This window comes from Vitis vinifera, chromosome 1 (assembly GCF_030704535.1).
Source record: "Vitis vinifera cultivar Pinot Noir 40024 chromosome 1, ASM3070453v1".
NCBI lineage: Eukaryota > Viridiplantae > Streptophyta > Magnoliopsida > Vitales > Vitaceae > Vitis > Vitis vinifera.
Genome location: NC_081805.1, coordinates 20,374,284 through 20,397,169, shown reverse-complemented (window position 1 = coordinate 20,397,169; position 22,886 = coordinate 20,374,284). Strand labels below are relative to the sequence as shown.

Genomic DNA, 22,886 nt, shown 5'->3' with positions numbered 1-22,886 from the left:
TTGTAAAGAATCTCAGGTATTAATTTGGAAATTCATCAAATGACCTAATGGATACAAGATCAAAACATTGGGAAGACCTTTAATCATAGGAAATAAATGTAAGATGAATGCATGGGTGCACTTAGGTTTTACATATCATTTCATGCATATTTGGAAAACTTAGTTTATTATTTAAAGTTACAATTTCATTAAAACCTGAGTTTTATCAAATTTACCTTAGGCAAAATGTGTCAAAATTGGCATATTAATTTACGTAAAGTCCTTGCCTAAGTGTTAGAAAAGAAAAGAATAGAAAAAGATAGGTTTTCGGGATCAAAATGTTGAATCGGTCGAGGCATTGGGCCAACCGGCTCAATCAGCCAAGGTACCAGCCGACTAGTTTTCTTTGCCTGGTCGAGGAGTGCAAAAAACACTTTCTATCTTCCAAAAACCTTCCATTTCCGGTCGAGGTATCCTCCTTCCCTGTCGACCTTCGGTTGAGGTCCAGTCGAAGCAATGTAACCTGTCAAAGCATTAAATACTCTAACGGCTAGTGATTCGGTCGACCCCAAGCTTGACCGGTTGAGGCTGCTTTTTGATTTTCTTGGCTCCTGAGGTTAGAAACTATAAATAAAGAGCTCCACTTCATTTATGAGATAAAGAACACCTGCATTTATTTGTCTACCCACTTGTTCTTACCTTCAAAGCTCTCATTTTTTTCTTGGTGTATTAAATCTATCACTTGCATATCCTTTAGTGCACCTTTGTGATTCATCCTAGCCTTTGATTTGTATTTGACCTATTATTGAGCTAGGTTGAGAAAAGTTCATTCTTGTTAATTGGGTGTTAAAGCCTTCAAGTGAGGGAATCTTGAAGAGATTGTGTAAGAGCCCAATAGAGCCAGAATCCAAGTGTAAAGGATATTAGAAGCTTGGTTGAAGCTTCAAACTAGTGGAACCCTCACCCGGTTAGGAAATTGAAGAGAGTGGACGTAGGTAAGGAAGTGTTGAACCACTATAAAATCCGAATTTGATTTCTCTAACTCTATCTCTATTTACTTGCTTCTATTGTGTTTAAATTTGTTGTGTTTAAAAAGATTTTTTAAAAACCCAATTCACCATCCTCTTGGGTGTTTTTCTCATCTAAGGTTAGCCTTTATTTTCTCAAATCACATTATGTAAAAAATGAGTTACTTTTCAAGAAAAAATATATGGAAGATATTAAATTCATAAATATGAGATTATTTCATCAATTTTAATCAATTAATTCATTTTTTTGTACCAGATAATTGAAAGAAAATTCATAGAGAATTAAACACACTTTTCCCATTTTTATTTTTTATTGGATGAACAATGATTTAAATTTATAGTTGTGTAATAAACTTAATCTTATGGAACATTAATAGTTAAATACCATGACAAACTTATTACTTGGAATGATAAAATCAACGGATTTATATTTGTTCATGAGTTTTATTACAATTATTTATGTTTGAAATGCACTTTATGTGAGTTGAATTATTATTTATACAAATAAAACTTAACTAGTCATATTTTAAGTTAAAGTAAATATTTTGATTGAAAACTTAATCTTAGTTATGTTAAAGTAAATATTTTAATTAAGAACTTAACCTTAGTTAAGTTTATTATAAATAAAACTTAATTATAGTTAAATTCAAGTTTTTTTTTTGAAGATGAGAACTTAACCTAAATTCAGTTCTTTGCAAATGAAACTTAAACACAATCAAGTCTAGGTGGATATTCAGATTGAGAGCTCAATCTCAATTAGGTTCTTTCTAAATGAAATTTAATCTTAGTTAACTACATGATTGAGAACTTATCAACAATATTGAAACCACTATAATTTTTGTACATAGAATTCATTACTTACCATCATTTGATATTCCCATATATATATATATATATATATATATATATATATATATATATATATTAAGCTTTTTAATTCCTTTTAAGTTAAGTATTTATTAAAGTCTTTTTTCATAATTAATTAGGGATGACAGAAAGGCTAGTTTTTTCGAGTACTTGCCCTGCCCCGCTTAACCTCAAATGGGATGAGTTTGAAATTTAAATAAATGAGTTTGAGTTATTTTGAAAACTCGAAACAAGTTCGAGGTGGGTTTGGGTATTGCCTTGTCCCACCATGCCTTGCTCTGATTATATATAAAATTAATTTTTAAAAATAATTAATTAAAATTTTATTATTCTATTTTTAATATATAGATAATAATAATAATAATAATAATAATAATAAATATTTTTTAATAAAATAAGTTATAAAAAAAATATTTATTTTAATATAATTAAAAAATTTTAAATAGTTTTTTAAAAAAATTTAAAATTTTTCAAAAAAAAAGTTAAATGAGACAGGATTAGTAAGAGAATTCTCATACTTGCCTCCGTCTTATCTTGTTTAATTTTTTTTAATGGAATAATGATGATGATTATTTTGAATAAATAGAATGGAGTTGGGATGAAGGCCACCTAAAAGCTAATAGTGAAAAATCGTTTTTTTATTTGCCATGGAGGTTTTACATTTCTTCATCATGGGGAAAAATGAAAAAGAAAACAATATATAAAGGAAAATTAATGTTGGTTGCTTACATCTTTTAATTTTTTTCTATTGCCGTTAATGGAGAGAATAGTGAGAGCAAACTTTGCAAGGAACAAAGAAAAGACAAAAAAAAAAAAAAAAAAAAAGAAAAAAAAAGAAAAAAGAAAATATGGGTTATTTGTTCAATTATGGGTATTACTGTGAACTTTTTTTATTTTTATTTTTTATTTGCTGTGTTTGTACCAATATCCTATTCGATCAAAGATGCCCAAAGATAGATAACTAAAAGCAGGACAGAGAACACAGCAAGAGAAAAACATAGCAGGAGAAGGCTGTGGGCTTATCCAGTGGCACTGGTTTGTGCTTTAGACTATGGCGATTACTGCTTCCGTGTCCTTTCTTTCCCCTTCCCCCTCCCGTCTTTTCTGCCTGCAAAACCATAATCCTCTCTCTCAACCATTATTCTCTCTTCCATTTCACTCTCACGCCTTCCTCACCTTTGCTTCCCCTCAAAAACGCCTCAAACCCACTGCCATTCCCAAGAACATAACACCAAGCGCACAAGCTTCCAATGACTCTGCGCCAATGCTTCCTCCTTACAACGTTTTAATCACTGGTTCCACAAAAGGTTAGTGTTTTTCATCCGGTTCCCATTTGGTATTAATATTATTATGCCCTCTTTCACTCCTGACAAGTGTTAAGATGCCTTTATCTACTTAGAGCTGAATCGCGTTTTCTGTAACTTATCCTTTTACTTTGAATGTTTTCATATTTTTGGCAGTGTTGTAGTCCTCTCAAATTGTTTAGCGGTTGAAGAAGGGGTTTTTGTTTAAATTACTCTTACTCTGTTACGTAAACAAATAGCTTTGTAATTAAATGTTCTTCTTTTCACCCAAGGGAGTCTGGCTAGACACCCTCTGGTATATATAGAAAAAATAAAATAAAATAAAATATTATTAATTAGTAAATATTAGAGATGGGGTGTCAGGCCCCTATTTCTGAGAAGTCAAAACTTCTCTTCTGGATGTATGTGGGTATTTATCAAAAGAGCTTCTGGATGTGTTTGGGTTCAGCTCAACAAAAGCTTAGTAATTTTATCAAAAGAGCTTAGTGTTGATTTTTGTAGAAGCAGATGGTTAGCCAAAGAAGGTAGCTTATGCTCGATTAAACTTTTATAATACCAAGAATGTCTTTGAAATTATTGGTTTGGCTTCAGCTTCTAGATCAAGCCAAGAAGAAAAAGGCTATGCCCATGTAGGTCTAAATGATAAATCTAAGTTGATGGTTTGAGTTGTAGAATGCAAATTCTAGGAGGGGCTATTTTATGGGGTGTGATTTTTTAATTGAAGTATCATTTGGGGAATTGATAATATGTTAACACAATTTCTCAGTAGGAAGTGTACCCTTACGAGAAATAAAAACAAAGGAGAAAAAAAAATGCAAAATCGTATGTAATCGAATCTAATGGAGGTTTTTGGCAACCTAACTGAGGAAAAAGGAAAGTGATCTGATAAGCAAATCATTTAGTTTCTATCAGCGAGCCATGTTGAAGTTTAGAGTTTGTTTGAGAGTGATTCTTGAAGGGTTAGAAGCATTTCTTAATTCTCGGAAGTATTTTGCTCACAAAAAATAGGTATTTGGAAAAGTTTTAGAATTCACTTTTAAAAATCTAGGAATTACTCGAAATGATTGTTAAACTAGCACTTTTAAAGTCCTTTTTTGTTACTTATCTTTCTATGATGGTATGTATACCTATAGAGAGTTGAACATATTTGAGGAGGCTGAATTATGAGGTTGTGGAGTAAGGAAAAGAATGATATCTGCAGAAGGAACACTTTTTGGTTATGATTTTAGGTCTCATAAGAAAGTTTATAGATAATATGAATATTTTGATTAATTATTGTCTATGTGGAAGTGATAATATATTTCCAAAGGAGGGAGGGTAACTTTGATTCGAAGTACTTTATCTAGTTTGTCTATTTATTTTATGTCTTTGTTCTATATGCCATGAGCTATTCGATTGAGGCTAGAACATATTCAAAGGAAATTTCTTTGAGGGGTGTGGCTTTGGAGCATAAATCTCATCTTGTTAAGTGGGTGGTTGTTTGCCCAGACAAGAGGAAAAGGGACTTGGGGGTTAAAAGTCTTTCAGTTCTTAATAAGACTCTTCTTTGTAAGTGGAGTCGTTGTTTTGCGATTGAGCGAGGGGCCTTTTGGAATCGGGTTATCCATGGTAAGTATGGGGAAACAAGAGGGGGGTGGGCAACTTAGGAGGTAAAAGAAGGGTATGGGGTTGGGTTGTGGAAAGCAATAGGGAAAGATTGGGATATTGTGAGATCTAGGTGTTCCTTTGTGGTGGGTAATGGGTGGAGGGTACTTTTTTGGAAGGATAGGTGGTGCGGGAATAACCTTTTGTGTGTGTTGTTTCCTTCGTTATTTGCTTTGTTTGTTTCTAAGGATGTGTGGGTGAAGGATGTTTGGAATTCTTCAGCTGAAAGGGTTATTCATCATCCTCCTATTGTACTTCTTTTTCTATCAATATATTCATGTGTGGTTTCCTATAAAAAAAATTCTTCTGCTGAAAGGGAGGGTGAGGGCTAGAATCCTTGTTTCTCTAGTTTGTTTAATGATTGGGAGGTGGATTGTGTGGAGAGATTTTTGGCTTGTTTGCAGTGGCAGCAGGTTTGTAAGGATGTGGAAGATTCTTTGATTTGGTCAGTGACAAAGAGTGACAAGTTTACAATTAAGTCCCTTTATAATGTTTTGGAACTAGACTTGGGTGGGTCTTTTCCAATGAGTGGAATTTGGATTTCGTGGGTCCAACCAAAAGTTAACTTTTTTGCATGGGAGTCAGTGTGGGGTAAAGTTTTAACCTTGGATCACGTTCAGAGGTGAGGTTGGTCTTTAGTAGATCGGGTATTTTTGTGCCTTGGACATGAAGAATCTATCGATCATTTGCTGCTTTATTGTGAAATGACAAGGGTTTTATGGGAGCTGATTTTTGTCCTTTTTGGGGTGTCTTGGATACTTTCTTTGTAAGCTAAAGATACTTTGCTGGGTTGACATGATTCTTTTGTGGGCAAAAAATGAAAGAAGGTTTGGCAAACAAGCCTTTTGTGTTTTTTTTGGTCGGTGTGGAAAGCCAAGAACAACATTGCATTCAATAATGAGGTTTTTTCAACCCAGAAGCTGAAAAAGGGAGTTTGTTTGCTTTCTGTGCTTTGAGTTTAAGTTGATTGTAGATGATTGCCCATTGACTTTAGTAGGTTTTTTTGAATGGTTAGGTACTTGTTGAGGTTCTTTCTGTAATGTTTTGGTTAAGGCTTGGTGGTGAAGGGAAGTTTGTTTTCTTTTATACTTTGGGCCGCTTTTATGGCGGCTCTTGTTCTTTAATTTAAGGCTTTATTTATCAAAAAATATAAAATTTAAAATTTTGCTTATGTGGGATGTGGCATTTTCATTTTATAAAATAAAAGTTTTTTTTTTAATAAAAGGTTATAAATGTAATTTTTGACGATCAATCTCCTTATGTTCAATAAAATATAATTTAATCTTTTTGTTTTAAAAAAAAAAAGAAAGTTACTAATATTTTGCCAAATATTTTTATTTTGTTTCACGTTATCCCAATTTTTCCAATTATATTAGTATGTAATTCCAATTTTCTGAATTATTCTATTGCCCCTTTTCCCAATTCTCCGTAGCGATCATGGAAAAGATGGGTTTTGGTCAAAAGTGGGTCAAATGGATCAAATGGTGCATTCAATTAACAAAATTTTCTATTTTGGTTAACAAGATTCTCACTGGTTTCTTTCAAAGTTCTAGGGGCTGAGGCAAGGAATCACCCTTCTCCTTACTTATTTATCTTAGTCAGATGTTGAATAGGGCTAAGGAAGGAGGCTTCTTTTTGGGTTTCAAGGTGGGCGGATGAGGAGAGAGGGGTTGGAGCTTACACATCTTCTAGTTGCCATTGATAATTTAATCTTCTATGATGCCAACCTTGAGCAACTAGAATATTTGAGTTGGACTCTTGTGTGATTTGAGACTATTTTGGGATTGAAAATTAACTTAGAGAAAAGTGAATTACTTTCAATTGTGGAAGTTGCTAATGTGGTGGAGCTCACTATGGTGTTGGGGTGCAAGGTGGGAGCCTACCCTCTACATATTTGTGACTTCCTTTGGGAGCTCTCCACAAATCCTCGAGGGCTTGGGATGCAATAGAGGAGGGATTCCAGATAAGTTAGAAGTGTGGAAGAGCCAGGACTTCTCAAAAGGAGGGAGTGATGAGGGAAAGCCTTTTAAAGTTTATTCAAGGAAGAAAGGGAAGACCTAAGTAAACTTTAAGCAGGATTAATATTAATTAGAATTAAATTGGGATTGGTATTTGTTGGAGTCTAATTAGGATTAGCTATGTTGAGAGAGAGAGAAAGAAGAAAAACCTTAATTCTCATTCATGTCATTAACTACTTACAATTGAGAAGTATATATATATATACAAGCCTAGGAGAACTAACTACCATACATGTAACCTATATTAAAAAGGAAAGACTGTACACTATATATACATTATATTCAACACTCCTCCTCAAGCTGGAGCATATATGTCATATGCACCAAGCTTGTTACAAATGTATTTAATCCTAGGACCTCTGAGAGATTTAGTGAAGATGTCTGCTAGTTGATCATTTGAATTAACAAAACTTGTAGCAACACATCCTGATGCGATCTTCTCTCTAATGAAGTGACAGTCAACTTCAATATGCTTAGTCCTTTCATGAAAGACTGGATTAGATGCAATATGTAATGCGGCTTGGTTATCACAGATGAGTTTCATCTGTTCATCCTTTCCAAATCTCAACTCTTGAAGAAGATGTCTCAACCATATGAGTTCACATGTTGCCAGAGCCATAGCTCGATACTCGGCTTCAGCGCTAGATCTGGCCACTACATCTTGTTTCTTACTCTTCCAAGATATTAGATTGCCTCCAATAAAAACACAGTACCCTGAAGTGGAACGTCTATCTGTGGGTGAGCCAGCCCAATCTGCATCTGTGTAACCAACAACCTGAGTATGACCTCTGTTCTCGTACAACACACCTTGGCCTGGTGTGCTTTTGATATATCGAAGAATGCGGATTACGACATCCTAATGGCTATCACATGGTGACTGTAGGAATTGACTAACAACACTCACAGGAAAAGAAATGTCTGGACGAGTAATGGTGAGGTAGTTCAATTTATCTACGAGTCGTCGATATCTCCCAGGGTCTCCTAAAGGCTCCCCCTGTCCTGGTACAAGTTTGACATTCGGATCCATAGGTGTGTCTACCGGTTTACAGTCTAACATACCGGTTTCTTCCAGGATGTCTAAAGCATACTTCCTTTGGGAAAGGACCACACCGGAACTGGATTGAGCTATCTCAATTCCCAAGAAATACTTGAGTTTCCCCAAGTCTTTAGTTTGAAAGTGGGTAAAAAGATGTTGCTTTAGTTTCTGAATACCATCCTGATCACTACCTGTAATGACGATGTCGTCCACATAAACAACCAGATAAATACACTGCCCCAAGGAGTTATGATGATAGAAAACTGAATGGTCTGCTGTACTGCAAAGCATGCCAAACTCTTGAACAACAGAGCTAAAACGGCCAAACCATGCTCGAGGAGATTGTTTCAAGCCATATAGAGAACGGCGTAACCTGCACACTAAACCAGACTCCCCCTGAGCAACAAAACCAGGAGGTTGCTCCATATAAACTTCCTCGACAAGATCACCATAAAGGAAGACATTTTTAATATCTAACTGATAAAGAGGCCAAGAACACATAGCAGCCATGGAGAGAAGCAGACGGACAGAAGCAATCTTGGCAACAGGGGAGAATGTGTCACCATAATCAGAACCATAAACCTGAGTATAGCCTTTAGCAACTAAGCGGGCCTTAAGGCGATCAACCTGAACATCAGGACCAACCTTAACTGCGTAGACCCAACGACAGCCAACTGTAGATTTACCAGAGGGTAAAACAACAAGATCCCAAGTGCCATTAAAGTGCAGAGCAGCCATTTCATCCACCATTGCCTGTCGCCAGCCTGGATGGGAAAGAGCTTCATGGGTGCTCTTTGGAAGAGAAACAGAGGATATAGCAGAAACAAAAGCAGAATAGGGTGAAGATAATCGATGATAACTCAAAAAATTGTAAATAGGATGAGGATTACGAGTAGAGCGAGTACCTTTTCGAATAGCAATGGGTAAATCATCAGGAGAAGGCAGAGCCGGGGCAGGAGAAGCCGAAGGGGTAGGAAGTGAGTCAGCAGGTGCCTCAGCAAAAGGGAGAGGAGCAGCGACACGAGGGCGACGATGATAAACCTAAAGTGGTCGAGGAGGCACGACATTAGTTGGGGAGACAATGGGAAGGGGCAAGACTTCAGAAACAGGAAGAGACTCAGAAGTGGTGGAAAAGAATGGTGAGTCCTCAAAGCAGGTGACATCAGCGGAGATAAAGTATCGATGAGTCTCAAGGGAATAACAACAATAACCCTTCTGAAGTCTGGAATATCCCAAGAAGAGGCACTTCATGGCTTTGGCGGAAAGCTTGTCCTGTCCAGGAGTGAGAATATGAACAAAGCAAGTACAACCAAAGACACGAGGAGGAAGGAAATAAAGTGGTTGGTCAGGGAAAAGAAGGGAGTGAGGAATCTGATCGTGTAAGACAGAGGAGGGCATACGATTAATCAAATAACAAGCGGTAAGAACAGCGTCCCCCCAAAAACGAAAAGGAACATTACTATGGAGGAGGATAGTACGAGCTGTCTCAACAAGATGTCGATTCTTGCGTTCAGCTACCCCATTTTGTTGAGGAGTATGAGCACAAGAAGACTGATGAAGAATCCCATGACGAGACATAAACGAAGTAAATGGGGTTGAAAAATATTCTCTGGCATTGTCACTGCGTAACACACGAATAGAAATATTGAACTGGGTTTGGATTTCAGCATAAAATTTCTGGAAAATAGAGAATAACTCAGCTTGATTTTTCATTAAAAATAACCAAGTACATCGAGAATAGTCATCAATGAAAGTGACAAAATACTGAAATCCTAAAGTGGACGCAGTCCGACAAGGACCCCAAACATCGGTGTGGACAAGCTCAAAAGGAGACTTTGCCCGATTATTCAAACGCTTTGGGAACGAGACACGAGTATGTTTCCCAAGCTGACATGACTCACACGGAAGCGACGACAAAGTGGAAAAACGAGGGACCATCTTCTGGAACTTGGAGAGACTAGGATGACCTAGACGATTGTGAATGAGGAGAGGAGCATCAGTGGAAATGCAAATTGCAGTAGATGAATCTGAGGTGAGGTGATAGAGGCCTTGAGACTCACGTCCTATGCCAATCGTCTTCCCCGTACTCCGGTCCTGCAAGGTCACAAATTTATCAGAAAAGGTAATAGAGCAAGTAAGAGTACGAGTGAGTTTGCTGATGGAAATAAGATTAAAAGGACATTCAGGAGTATAAAGGACAGAAGTGAGAGGTAGAGAAGGCAGAGGAAGGGCCAAGCCAATACCTTTAGCCACAGTTTGAGAACCATTAGCTAAGGTAACAGTAGGTAAAGCAGAGGTAGTAGTAATAGAGGAGAAAAGATCCTTATTACCAGATAGGTGATCAGAAGCTCCAGAATTTAGAATCCAGGGTCCAAGAGAAGATGTGTGGGTAAGGTAGGCAGAGGCATTACCAGGCTGGGCAACAGAGGCAATAGAAGCCTGAGATGTCTGAGATGTGGAGGAGCTCGGAGGCTAAGGCAGCGGAGAATCAGAGGACTGGGCCATATCCACTTATCTGGAGAATGAAGTATGTTTGGATCGAAGAGAGCCCTAATACGGCTTCAGATTGCGGCGTGGCACCACCGAAAAAGGGAGACGACCTCAGATCGCGGCGTGGTACCACCAGAAAGGTAGAAGAACACTTCCCAAGGCACGTGCAGGGATTGGGGTGGAGAAAAAGTAGCCGGAGCTTCGCCGGAAAGACTGTTTGGAGGGCCGACGGAGACAAAAATCCCCAAAAGAGGTACGTGCAGGGCTCGGATGGGAGAACCAGGGATGTAGGGAGGTTGGTCGGCGTCAGGCGAAGCTGGAGGAGGAGGCGCGTCGCCGGAAAAGGCCTCACGCGCCCTCACGCGCCGGCGCGTGAGATGCAGTCGCCGGCCGGAAAATTGCGCGTGGCCGGCGCGTGGGTGAGATTTTGGTTCCGGTGCCTTTACAAAAGTTGGAGATCTCCTCCAGGCGCTCCTTCTGGTATGGTCGGTGTCGGAAAAAGACGTCGCCGGAAAATTTTGCCCGCGGTGAGTGTTTTCTTACGACGATCCGACTGACCGGAAAGTATTGGGAGATGGGGAAGGTGACCGGAATGAAACACGGTCACCGGAAGGTTTCCCGGATTTGATGACACGGGAAACTGGAAAGAATTAGGTTTTCTCCCTTGGCTCTGATACCATGTTGAGAGAGAGAGAAAGAAGAAAAACCTTAATTCTCATTCATGTCATTAACTACTTACAATTGAGAAGTATATATATATATACAAGCCTAGGAGAACTAACTACCATACATGTAACCTATATTAAAAAGGAAAGACTGTACACTATATATACATTATATTCAACAAGCTAGTTGAGTTATAATATAATTAGAATTTGAGTCATGATAGGTTATTAGAGTCCTAGTAGACTTTGGATGTTATAATTAGAATTAGAATCATAATAGGTTATTAGAGTCCTAGTAGACTTTGGATTTCTTAGAGAAGCCTATAAATAGGCTAATCAATGTAAATCAAAGAGATGAATTGATATAAATAATATTATATTTTCTTTCATTGCAAGGTTGCAACCCTCAATGGGGAGACTTCATTGATTTTCTTCTAGGTGAGACTCCTAGAAGGCTTTAGTGAGACTCTAAGGTTTTCCATCTTTTCTTCATTGTTTCTTCTTTCTCTGTATTTCTTATCTTATAATTTTCTCTACCATAAAATTTATTCTTTGTTCCTCTCCTTGCACCCTAAAAAATAAAACCCTAGCCCACCTACCCTTGAGTGTAGGCAACCATCCTAGGGTTGTCCTACATCAAGGAGACTTGCTTTAATCAAAAGTACATTATCTAGCTTGCCCATCCATTTCATGTCTTTGTTTGTAATTCCTAGAAGGGTGGGCTTATGGTTGGAGAAAATTCAAAGAGATTTTCTTTGAGGTGGGAGGAGCTTAGAGAAAAACCTCATTTGGTAAGTTGGGCCTATCATTTGCTCATATAAAAAAAATGGGGGCTTTGGCATCAGAAATTTATCCCTCCTCAATAAAGGCTGTCATTGGCAAGTGTGATTAGAGGTTTGCACAAGAGAGAGAGTCCCTTTTGGAAGCAAGTGATAGTAAGAAAGTACGGGGAAGAAGGGATGATAGTTCTCGAGGGGTGTAAGGAATGGTAATGGCATGGGCTTATGGAAAGTTATTAGAAGTTGTTGAAAGGATTTTAAAAGTAGATTTTGCTTTAGAGTTGGCAATGAGAGAAGGGTTGAATTTTGGAAGGATGGATGGTGTGAAGACCTTTCACTAGAGGAGCCATTCTTGGATTTGTTCTCTATAGTCTATAGCTGCTGTAAGGACTCCTAGCCCCTAGGTAGTAGAGATGTGGGAGCAGGTAGGAGAGGGAGGTAGGTGGAGCCCTTACTTCTCTAGACATTTCCATGATTGAGAGCTTGAAGGTGTGGCTACCTTCCTTTAGAGATTACAACTAATACAAATCATAAGAGAAGTAGAGGATAAATGAGTTGAAAGGTCTCCAAAGGAGGCATTTCTCTTTTAAGTTGTTTTATTCCTCCCTAGTTCAGACTGGTGGGGAGTCTTTTCTGCAAGTGTAGTACGGAATTCTTTGGTGCCTATGAAGTTGGGTTTTTCGCTTGGGAAGCTACTTGATGATTGATTAGCTCAGAAGGATGGGATGTGTTATACAGAACAAGTGTTTCTTGTGCAAAATGGATGAAGAATTGACTAATCACATCTTCCTTCACTGCCTGAAAGCAAGTGTTCTATGGAAGCTGATTTTTTTCCTTGTTTGGAGTGATTTGGGTGTTACATGCTACATTGAGAAGAACCCTTCTTAGTTGACATGAATCTTTCGTAGGAAAAAAATGGAGAAAGGTATGGAGGATAGCTTCCTTGTGTGTGTTTGGACTGTTTGGAAGGAAAGAAATAAAAGATTCTTTGAAGATGTGGAGTAGTTGAACCAAATATTCAAATATGCTTTTATGAGTACTTTTTTGGAATGGGTTAGAGCGCAAATTAATAACCGATCATTAACCATGTTAAACTTGTTGATTGGCTTAGCTCCAAGGGAAGGGAAGAAGTTTTTTAGGTTTCCTTTCTTCTTTTTTGCTTTTAAGCGCATATTGTATGCATTGTGTGTACCTTGGTGTGCCCTCTTTTTAGACGCTGTTAATATATTTTCTCTTTGCCTATCCAAAAAAAGGTAATTCTTTCTCCTCTTCTCTTCAATGCCTTTGTTCTTATGTTATTGAATCATCATTTCATCTTTTTAAAGTATTAATCCTAGGCTCTTGCAGTTATGCTAACCCCAGACCCAAGAAATCCAAAAAGACAAATTTCTGTTCACCATAGAAGCCTTGAACCCTGCTAACAATGTCTTGAGAAAGAGAGCTTTTGGCCCTAATATTGACAATTCACCCCTTCAAAAACCCTTTAGCTCACTCCTTTCAAATGGACCGAATTAAGGTAGAGGCACTTTCTAAATTATCCTTTTTGTCTTTTCCACAAAACCACCTCACTGACAGAGGAGGAAATGCTTGACTGACTCTTGAGAAGCCCGAACAATAGAAAGAATGTCTCGAGAAAGAGCGCTTTTGGCCTTAACATGGGCAGCTCATCCCTTAAAAAATCCTGTAGCTATGCTCCTTAGAAATGCTCCAAGTTAGGAAGAGAGAAGCTTTCTAAAATATACTTTTCTTCGACAAGGCCAGCTTGCTAAGGGGGAAGGTCTTCACCTCTGAGCCAATACCTTGGAAACCTGAAGCTTGACAGAAACAACACCACAGTGATTGAGCCACCAAGAAATGAAGCAAAATATGGTGATGGACACCCTCTTCCCATCAACTAATAAACATGAGAATCTTGTCTCACACTGCCTCCCACATAAAGAAGCACAGCTTAGATAGAAGTCTAGGAATCCAAACATTTGATGCTGGTGAAGGATGGGAATGCTTCATAGTAAGCATCTCCAAGATGGGCTTAATCTGAAAAAAGTCACTCCCTCAGTCACCTGCATCACAGAAAGACCTTGCAAACCTTTGTTAATATCACGGAGGTTTTGGATCCCAAACCCCTAACAGCCTAGGAGAAACAGATGACCACCACCACCCTAAATGAAATTTCTGGAGTTTTTCTAATTTGTTGCTGGCTGAAGTAGGAAGAATGAAGGATGACATATAACAAAAGGGCAAGCTTGAGAGAGTACTTTTAAAAGTGTGATCCTGAAATTCAAATTATTCAAGTCAATTTTTAAACCTGATTGTATCATGAAATTCAAAGCAGAATGCATGTAAGATACTGCTGCTCGCAAGGCAAATTGCAAGATAATAGTGTGTTTAATCCAATAACAGGGAAGTTATCTCCAGTGCTTGGCCTCCCTGTCCCCATTCAGAAGCTCTTGATGAAACCACCTCCTTAGCCCTCAAGGAGAAGCAATTCAGGACTCCATTGCCAAAATAAAAAAATAAAAAAATTGAAGAAAGACAGATAAAAAGTGTAGTTATTGAAACCCCCTACAACTCTGGAAAATCACACAGGAGTTCCATTCACCAAAATTGATAATCTGACAATGGAAATGCAGAATTTGATCCACCTAACCCATCCTGCCAAATCTCAGTTAGAAAATGAACATATATATATATATATTTATTTATTAAATTTTGATATACATACCAATCCCGATAAGGAATACTAGGGTCTAGAATCAATAGCTTCATACTGATAAGAACAATATCAGGGATTTGCTTACCTATAAAAAAAACATTGGGGATTTGTTTATATCTAAAAGGCATTCTGAAATGCTGAAACAACTTTTCCAAGCACAGTCCTAAGTCTTTAGGTCTAAATTCTTTAATGTCCTCTGCACCACCCTTTTTAGGGGTCAAAACTACAAGGATATCTATTTTAAGCTTTTCTTAAAGGACCAAATAACCTGAATCTCTCGCAAGAATCCCTAGCCCTTGTATTTAACATTCTCCCAATTGTCACCAAAAGCCATTGGAAATCCATCAAGAATAGGAGTCCCTATTCAAATTACGAAGCTTTGCTCTGATCTGCCCCTTCGTAAAGAACCTTATTAGTCTAACACTGTTCTCCTCACCAATTGATGTCAAATTAACCCCTCAATATGAAACCTTATAAGCCCCCCTGATCTTCATATAACTGCTTGAAGAAACCAGAAATCCCTTCCTTAACTTTGGCTTCAGTCTACACACACTATCCATCTTGATCTTGCTGAGGTATTGACTCTCTGATGGGCATTGGCAATCTTGTAAAAAAATTTAGTTTATTGTCACCCTCTTTACATGATAACAAAATAGGTTTCTGTCTCCAAAAAATCTCTTCAAAACCGATAAACCTCTTATATTTTTCTAAGGCCTTACACCTAAAATGCACTTCTTGCTCAAATAGAGATCCTTCACTTTTGTCACTGCTGAATCTGCTCCAAGTCTCTTGCTATAATAGTCACACAGGCGTTATATTGCCAGAATCTCCTCAAAGCTCTTTGACTTTCTTGCTAAAATAAAATTTGCACTTTCTACAAAATGGTGGCTGGAATATGATCATATAACCATATAATCAACTGCTGAATGGCCTTTCCTTTAAGCCACATGCTTTTAAATCTAAAAGCCAATTTTCCCAGCCTCAGCTCCCACCAGTCAAGAAGGATAGGGAGAGATTTGGAGGTAGGTTCAATTTGGATGGCATATGAGTGAATGAATTTTTAAAATACATGAACTGGTAATGACACATAAATCATTTTATATTTTTTGTTTTTAGGTTTATTTTAATTGGTTATTTATATCATTTAACTTTATTTATTTATTTTTTTGTTTGCTATATTTTTCAGGAATAGGTTTTGCACTAGCTAGGGAGTTTCTTAAAGCAGGTGATAATGTCATAATTTCCTCAAGATCAGGTATTGGCTTTTTGTGCTGTTTATTCTTTCTGAAGTATTTAGCTTGATCTATTGTAAGAAATTGTGCCATTTTCCACGAGGTTTCTCTTGACATCAATTTAATGCCCTAATTGTATTATAAATACTCTCCAACTTGGTGGAGTCATAATTATTTGGGAATGGGAGCCTCATGAGTATCATTAAATTTGATGAGTGGGCATGATACCAAGGTAGATATCCAGTTTATCAGAGATGGTGATGAATAAGAAAAGAATCACCTCTTTTTTTTGTTTAAGGAATCATGGGAAAAGAGAGAGAACAACAAGAGAGAAGAATTATAAACAGAATAAAACTCTACCTGAGCAAGGGTCAGCTCCACTCATATATTGTGTTTGAGTATCTGAAACAGTTAGAAGACTAAAATGTTCTTCACAAGTAACAAGGGCTGTTCAAAAAAAAAAAAAAAAAAAAAAATCCTATAAATGTTAGAAGTGTCAGCAATGCTGACAAAATTTAGAAATCTCAAATAAAAAAAATTATGTTTTGGAATCCAAAAAAAGATTGTGTTTGATTGAGTTTTTGTTCTTTCCCACACTTACAACCCACCTCCAACGAGCACCCCGTCCTCCTCTTTTGATTCCTATTGTAATTTTAAGAAATGAGGGAAAAGTTATAATACATATAAAAGAAAAAGGTTAGGAAATGCAAAAAACTTCAAAAAAATCGTCTCTTCATATTTATTGTGTACTGGAAGAAAAACTTGCTTATTGACCAACTCAAACTGAATTAACTGAAGAATAACATAGAAGTTATAACTAATTTATGAAAAGATAATAAAATATCTAATTGGGATTTCTATTAAATTTGGCAAGAAAGGGTGGTGCATTTTATAATTTACTCTTAAGACCTAAAAGCTAGTTCTAATTGATTTCAATAATTCATGTCATCAAGGTTAGGGAGAGTTCTAGTTCCAAATTGGCAGCGATCATCAACACAAGGATGCCAAAGTGGTTTAGTTGGAAAGAGAGAGAATGAAAAATTGGTTGCCAATGGAAGTGGAATACTTGTTAGACAAGTACCTTTGTTATGTTTAGTAAATATTATTTTGGTGTTGGCATTGTCCCTTTGGTGAGCTAGTTGGAAATTACATTCACATGTCAAATATTATAGGTAGGAGATGGTATAACCATTGCATGAGGAGGTAAAGTTGTAACTGAATATTTTTCCTCATTATATTTAATATAGCATGGATTTATTTTCTTCTTCATTTTTCTAATTGTGACTTCTTGTTTTATTTTCTTATTCCTCTCTATCATTTCCCCTCATCATTTGGTATCCTAATATGTGCTATTTTCTTGGTTTGACTTCTTTTTATGTTGGTAAGAAATAGAGGAAGACGTGGTGATGCTGGATCTTTAAAATTCCAGCACTATTGAAGTTTTTTTTTTTTTTTTTTTTTTTTTTTTTTTTTTTTGTATAATAAGAAGAATGATAGAAAAGGAAAAAGAAAAGAATATATAGATCTTTTTTTAAATTTTTTTTATGGGTAAAAAGTAGAAATTTAAAAAGAGAAATGCCAAAAAAGTGCCCCAAAGTACACAAGAAGCATACAAAAAAACGCTTAAAGGCACCACAAAAAATAGAGGGACAACAATAAACAACCCGCCTCAACTTGAACCCAACTAGTCCTCAAAGTTTGTAGTGGAAAGAGGACTAAGAACTATATACAACTTACATCACACCCAAAGATTACAAAGTAAAGAAAATTTAAGCCCTTGAACCGACGACCCCTTATTTTCAAATGCCTTATTGTTTATTTCCTTCCAAATTGTCCAGAAAAGGCATAAGGGAGTAGCTCACCATGCCTTTTTCCATTTTTTACCCACAAAAGAACCTTGCCATTCTAAAAACGGCTCTCTAATCGAAGAGGGGAGCACCCATGACACGCCAAATGGGGAGAACAAAAGATGTCATAAAACTCTTACCCTGTCACAGTGGAGGAGGATGCGATCAATGGATTCTTCCTATTTAAGGCACATGAAGCATCCATTTGCCAAAGACCAACCTCTCCTCTGAATGTGATCCAAAGTTAAAACCTTCTTCCAAGTAGCCTTCCAAGCCAAGAAACCCACCCTTGGCAACACCCAAAAGTTCCAAATCACACTTTTTGGAAAAACACCTTGTCTTCCTAGCTCCAATACCTTGTAAAGGGTCTTAAGCAACTTATGTGAAAAGAAAAGGAAAAAAAAAAAAAAATCCTTGGTAATTACATTGATTTTCCTATGAAATCACACCTAGAGAAGGTAATCACACCTTTAAGAAAACTGTGTAGCTACTAATTTCTCTAGAATTCCTGTACATAAAATTGAAAGATTACATAGGATTTTATATAGATTATGGAACTCTTTTCCTAATAAGACTAAGAGCATATTTCCTAATGGGAATATAGTCCCTTTCCTAACCAACTTAGAAACTAAAGCAAATAAAAATTTGACTAAAACTATTTAAAATTAATTCTAGTATGTAAAAAATACACTCCAACTAAAATTGTATCCTATAATGTGGTAATCATATAATGGCTGATTTAGGAGAGAGAAATGAACTTCAAGCACTTTCAAATCACATTGAGCAACTTACCATGCAAGTTGAACATGAAGAACCTTTTAGTGAGTATGGTGAACCAAAATTTTCTAGTGACAACTAATGAGAATTTATTTACCCATTATGAAGAGGTCCAATTAGAGAGTTTTTTTTCTTGTGGTTTAACCTTGAAACTGGAAGCTAAATTTGCTCATTTTGGTGATGTTCATAGTCTGTATCCATCCTCATGGCTGGCATTAATATTTCTCAGATCTGTGCTTTTACCTATAAAAAAAAACAGTAATATTTCTCAGATCTGGAAATGTGGATAAAGATCTGCAAAATCTCTAAATTGTAGAAAGGTTGTGGAGCTGCACTTTGGAGTTTTCCCCATGGCTGTCTGTCTAAGGTTTAATTTTGATGGTTGCTCTTTGGGTAATCCTGGGCAGATAGGTATTGCAGAGTGCTCAGAAATCAGGGTGCATCTATTGTTAAGCTTTTTCTAAGCCTGCTGGGATGAGATTACTGTAGAGGCAGAATTGCTAGCTATGTTGAAAGGGCTGGCCCCTGACAGTTCTTTGGCTTTCAACAGTTTCCTTGTGGAGGACAACTCAACCATTGTTTTTTTTTTTTTTGACCTCTGTGAGAAATGAGGATGTTACAAACTGGATTTAAGATCTTGGATTTATCTACACTGTTGGGATGCTCTTATTCATGGATACTGTTTGACTAACTTGACTGCTTGTATGTTGTCTAAGTCTGGTGCTTCGAGTTGAGAGGTTTTTGTAAGAAGAGGAGGTCATGCCTCCTTGAGAGTGTACCTCTGACCTTTCTATTGGATTGATAGTTTCTTTTTTAGACTGTTGCTCTTCTTTTGTAAGAAGAGAAAGTTTCTTTTTTTAGACTTGCTCTTCCTCTTCTCTCTTTTTGTCTTTTGAGCCATGAAAGATAATTCATACTTTTTCACCTTTGATTAATGGTGCAATGAAATTGTTGTTTCTAATAAAAGAAAGTTCGGAAGGATCAGCCTGAACCTGTTCCATTAATATATCAAGGCAAATCCCTCTCAAAAAAGTTCCTAAATGGATGGAAGACCCCAAACCAAGCAACTAATGTTAGGCCAGTTTGCATAAGCTGATCTTCTAGTCTAAGAATTGCCACGTCTACGTCCAATATGAGGATGTTGTAAGGAAACTTCTGAGGATGCTTTGATTCTTCAAATGTCTATGCTAAGAATACTGTATTGATGAGCACCACAATGCTTTCTCATGTGACAGTGAATGATAGTTTGTGAGATGGGATTTAATGAATATTTTCAAAGAAAATTTAACCTTGAATCATGAATTTCTTGTTCAGTTACAGAAATTCTAAGGATAACTATTACATAGCCATATGGAGCACTTAATCGTTTCTAGTTGAATTAACTGAGAGGCATTTTGGTCTCTTCTTGTGAAAATAATGTGTATTCAGTGAAGATTTCGGCTCAGAAAGATTTAGAAAAGGCCTCCTTTTTTCGCAAAAATTTTGTAGTTGTGATTGAACCTTCTGTTAATGGAAATCGAAGAGAAATCTAATATCTAATATGTGGATCTATTAAATAATTAATTGTATAGCTCTGACAGTTGTTTGTTTTAGAGGGTTAAATTTTTTAAGATCATATGAATACAAGTTGGATTCATTAAGGGGTTTCCCATCAAATGTAGAGGGAAGCCTCCAATTGAGAAGCATGGGTTTCTTCTCCGCTCATAAACTACCTAAATCTCCAGCAACATATTTGGAAAACAAATAGTAAGAGTGAATTCTAGTTAATTGTGGGGAGCTGAAGCTCAATAAGCATGTAGGCATAACTCATGAGTGGCATGTTCTTCAAAGTTAGAATGGGGCTAAGCTTAAAAGTAATTGTCATTTTAGGGTGTCACGACGATATTATGCTGAGTGTTTCTACATTTCTGGAATGGCCTAGGTATTCTATTGTTTGTTGATCTAAATCATCCACTAAATATTATGTTTGGTCATTATTGAAGGGTTTTGTTTTCATCTATCTCCAGCCTCTTTGTTGTCTTCTTCTATGTCATTCTATCTGTTTATGTATGTTCTAGGGATGGATCATCATTAGACTAGCTATTTTTATTTTCCTGGTGATTCTCATCACATTATTAAACATATTTTTGTATTCAACATATCCCACAGAGAATGAGAAACTTTCATTTGAAAAGCTGTTATTGGCTTTAAAAAAAGTTAATGGCTAGTCTTGACTCTTGAGATTAACCAAAACTTTCACAGCTGAACGGGTGGAATCTTCTGTTGAGAGCTTAAGAAGGGAATTTGGGAAGCACCATGTGTGGGTACCTCCGTGACTTCTCTTTTCTTTCCTTTTCTCTCTCTCTCTCTTAATTTTTTTTTTTTCCCTAAATCATTTGCTTCCTTCTTTGCTTGTCTTTCCCTGTTTTCCCTTGTCCTGCCTTGTGATTTCTGTCTCGAGCCTAAGTTGTTGCTTACTTCATGCTGCTAGTTCTGAATCATTACCTCCCTTTACAGGGCACTACATGTGATGTTAGAAAAGGAGAGGATGTGAAGGATTTAGTTGCATTTGCACAAGAAAACCTGAAATACATCGATATATGGGTATTCTGTTCAGATATTTAGTCCTGTCTATTTTATTTGTTCTATGTTGGATATACTTTATGCTATGACTATAGCCTTGGGTAAATTTAAAAAAAATGCTAGTTTAGACTAACTGCCTTTGTTCTAAACCTGATTAATGATTAAAGGACAACCACTTAAGTCTTGACCTGGATTAGTTGTACTCATTGATTAAAATCCCAAAGTTGGCGTCTTCAAACTTCAATTTAGGTTAAAATCATGTTGCTAACCATTAATGCTGCTTTTCCATTGAATAAAGATTAGGTGCTGAGTGAAATATATTGCAAAGAAGAGATTTCAACAATTATAGGAACATGAGGCTTTCGTACATTCCTTTAGAAAATAAAGATTATAAATCAATTGTCTAGTACTGTTGCAATTTTGATAAAGAAAATTTTTGTTTGGAATTCTCTTGAAACCCTTTAGCTGGTGACCCCTTGTCTGCTCCATATCTATGTCATAGACAAGGTAATGGCTTCTTTCCATTTTCATTTCAACTGGGATCAAAGACCTGCAATTTCCAGAATATCTCCTAACAAGGGTGGTTCTATTCGTTATATACCTGCTTCATATGTCATGCTGCATAGAAGTTGGACCTTAATGGTTTAGATTCCAGATGAACTTGAGAAAGTTTCGTAGTTTTGCAAAATTTTGTCCTGATGGACAGCCAATCCTTGAAATTTCTAGTTCTGATCTAGTACATATTACCATTGTTTTGAGTGTCAACCTTCAGGCACTGCCTAAGAGCCTGTAAATCCAGCTGATAGGAGAGTTGTTCTGGGTCATTCCCCCAAGGTACCTGGCCAAGCTCCATCCAAATAAAATTGTTCAATAAGTTTTTTCCCACTTGAGATTCTAAACCTGAGAACCAACCCCATAAATACACATTCCAGCCCTGACACAGAAAATTCAAGGCAGAGGAAAATATTTAAGTATAATAATTTATTATGAAATAAACATATCATAAAATGCATGCACTGAAGAGTTAATCTATTATATAAAACACAAGTTTATCTCTTGATCTTTTTCACAGCAGATACTGCAAAAGATAATAATCTCACACTGATGAGCAACCAGAAAGACAAAGTAATCAAAGAGTAAATGCTCATCTCTCCAGGCACTTGATTCCACAAATGCAAGCCTAAGGCAGGGTCTCACCCTCACCCTAAATCTGTAAAACATGCTAAACAATAACTCTGGGCACAATAGCTTTAACTGCATTTATTCTCCAAAGAAGTAATCCATTGATGTAATATCTTGAGTCTCAATTAAACAGTATCCTAATTCACAATTAACAGTACCTTTGTTATTGCTATCTTACCCTATCTTGATAGTGATGCAGATTAATAATGCAGGATCAAATGCATATAGTTACAAACCACTGGCAGAAGCTTCAGATGAAGATCTTATGTTAGATTTTCATTATACTTCCTTTTGTTTTCCCTTTGACACCATCTTCTAAAATATTTACCTTTTAGATTCATTTTTTTATGCAGTGAAGTTGTTACCACTAACACCCTTGGTTTGATGATTTGCTGTCGAGAGGTGAAATGCTTCCCAGGCTTTAACTTCTAAATGGCAGTTTTTAGACCTGAACCTCATTCAGTTTCATCATGTAGGCAATAAAGATGATGTTGAACCAGCCTCAAGGGGGTCATATTTTCAACATTGATGGGGCTGGTTCAGATGGAAGACCAACCCCCAGGTACCATATTTCAATTTAATTCCACATTATTTTCAGAAATTCTAATTGGTTACAATTTTATAATGCTGCTTCATTTTCATATCTTTTGCTGGGGTGTGGGCCTCTTGTACAGACTCCAATGGATGTGAGGATGGGGTTTATCTCTAGAATGTCTTTTCTTCCTTGATTGTTAGGACAGGTGCCACCAACAGTACCTTAGTG

General features: G+C 36.7%; 1 protein-coding gene across 4 annotated transcripts in view; it reads left to right on the top strand.

Moving 5' to 3' along the window:
* The first annotated feature begins 2,815 nt into the window (after positions 1–2,815).
* Positions 2,816–22,886, top strand: part of LOC100265035 (chlorophyll(ide) b reductase NOL, chloroplastic) — a 32,396-nt gene continuing 12,325 nt past the window's right edge. The window contains exons 1-7 of one of the 4 annotated variants that reach the window (XM_002266943.4): positions 2,816–3,181; positions 15,710–15,778; positions 20,621–20,682; positions 20,876–20,962; positions 22,323–22,390; positions 22,477–22,525; positions 22,600–22,685. In XM_002266943.4, the coding sequence (XP_002266979.1) occupies positions 2,926–3,181; positions 15,710–15,778; positions 20,621–20,682; positions 20,876–20,962; positions 22,323–22,390; positions 22,477–22,525; positions 22,600–22,685 (677 nt within the window). In that variant the 5' untranslated portion in view covers positions 2,816–2,925. Of the gene's footprint in view, positions 3,182–15,709; positions 15,779–20,620; positions 20,683–20,875; positions 20,963–22,314; positions 22,391–22,476; positions 22,526–22,599; positions 22,686–22,886 lie in introns of all 4 variants that reach the window. The other 3 variants (XM_010655803.2, XM_019221307.1, XM_019221304.1) reach the window with 3 other exon arrangements.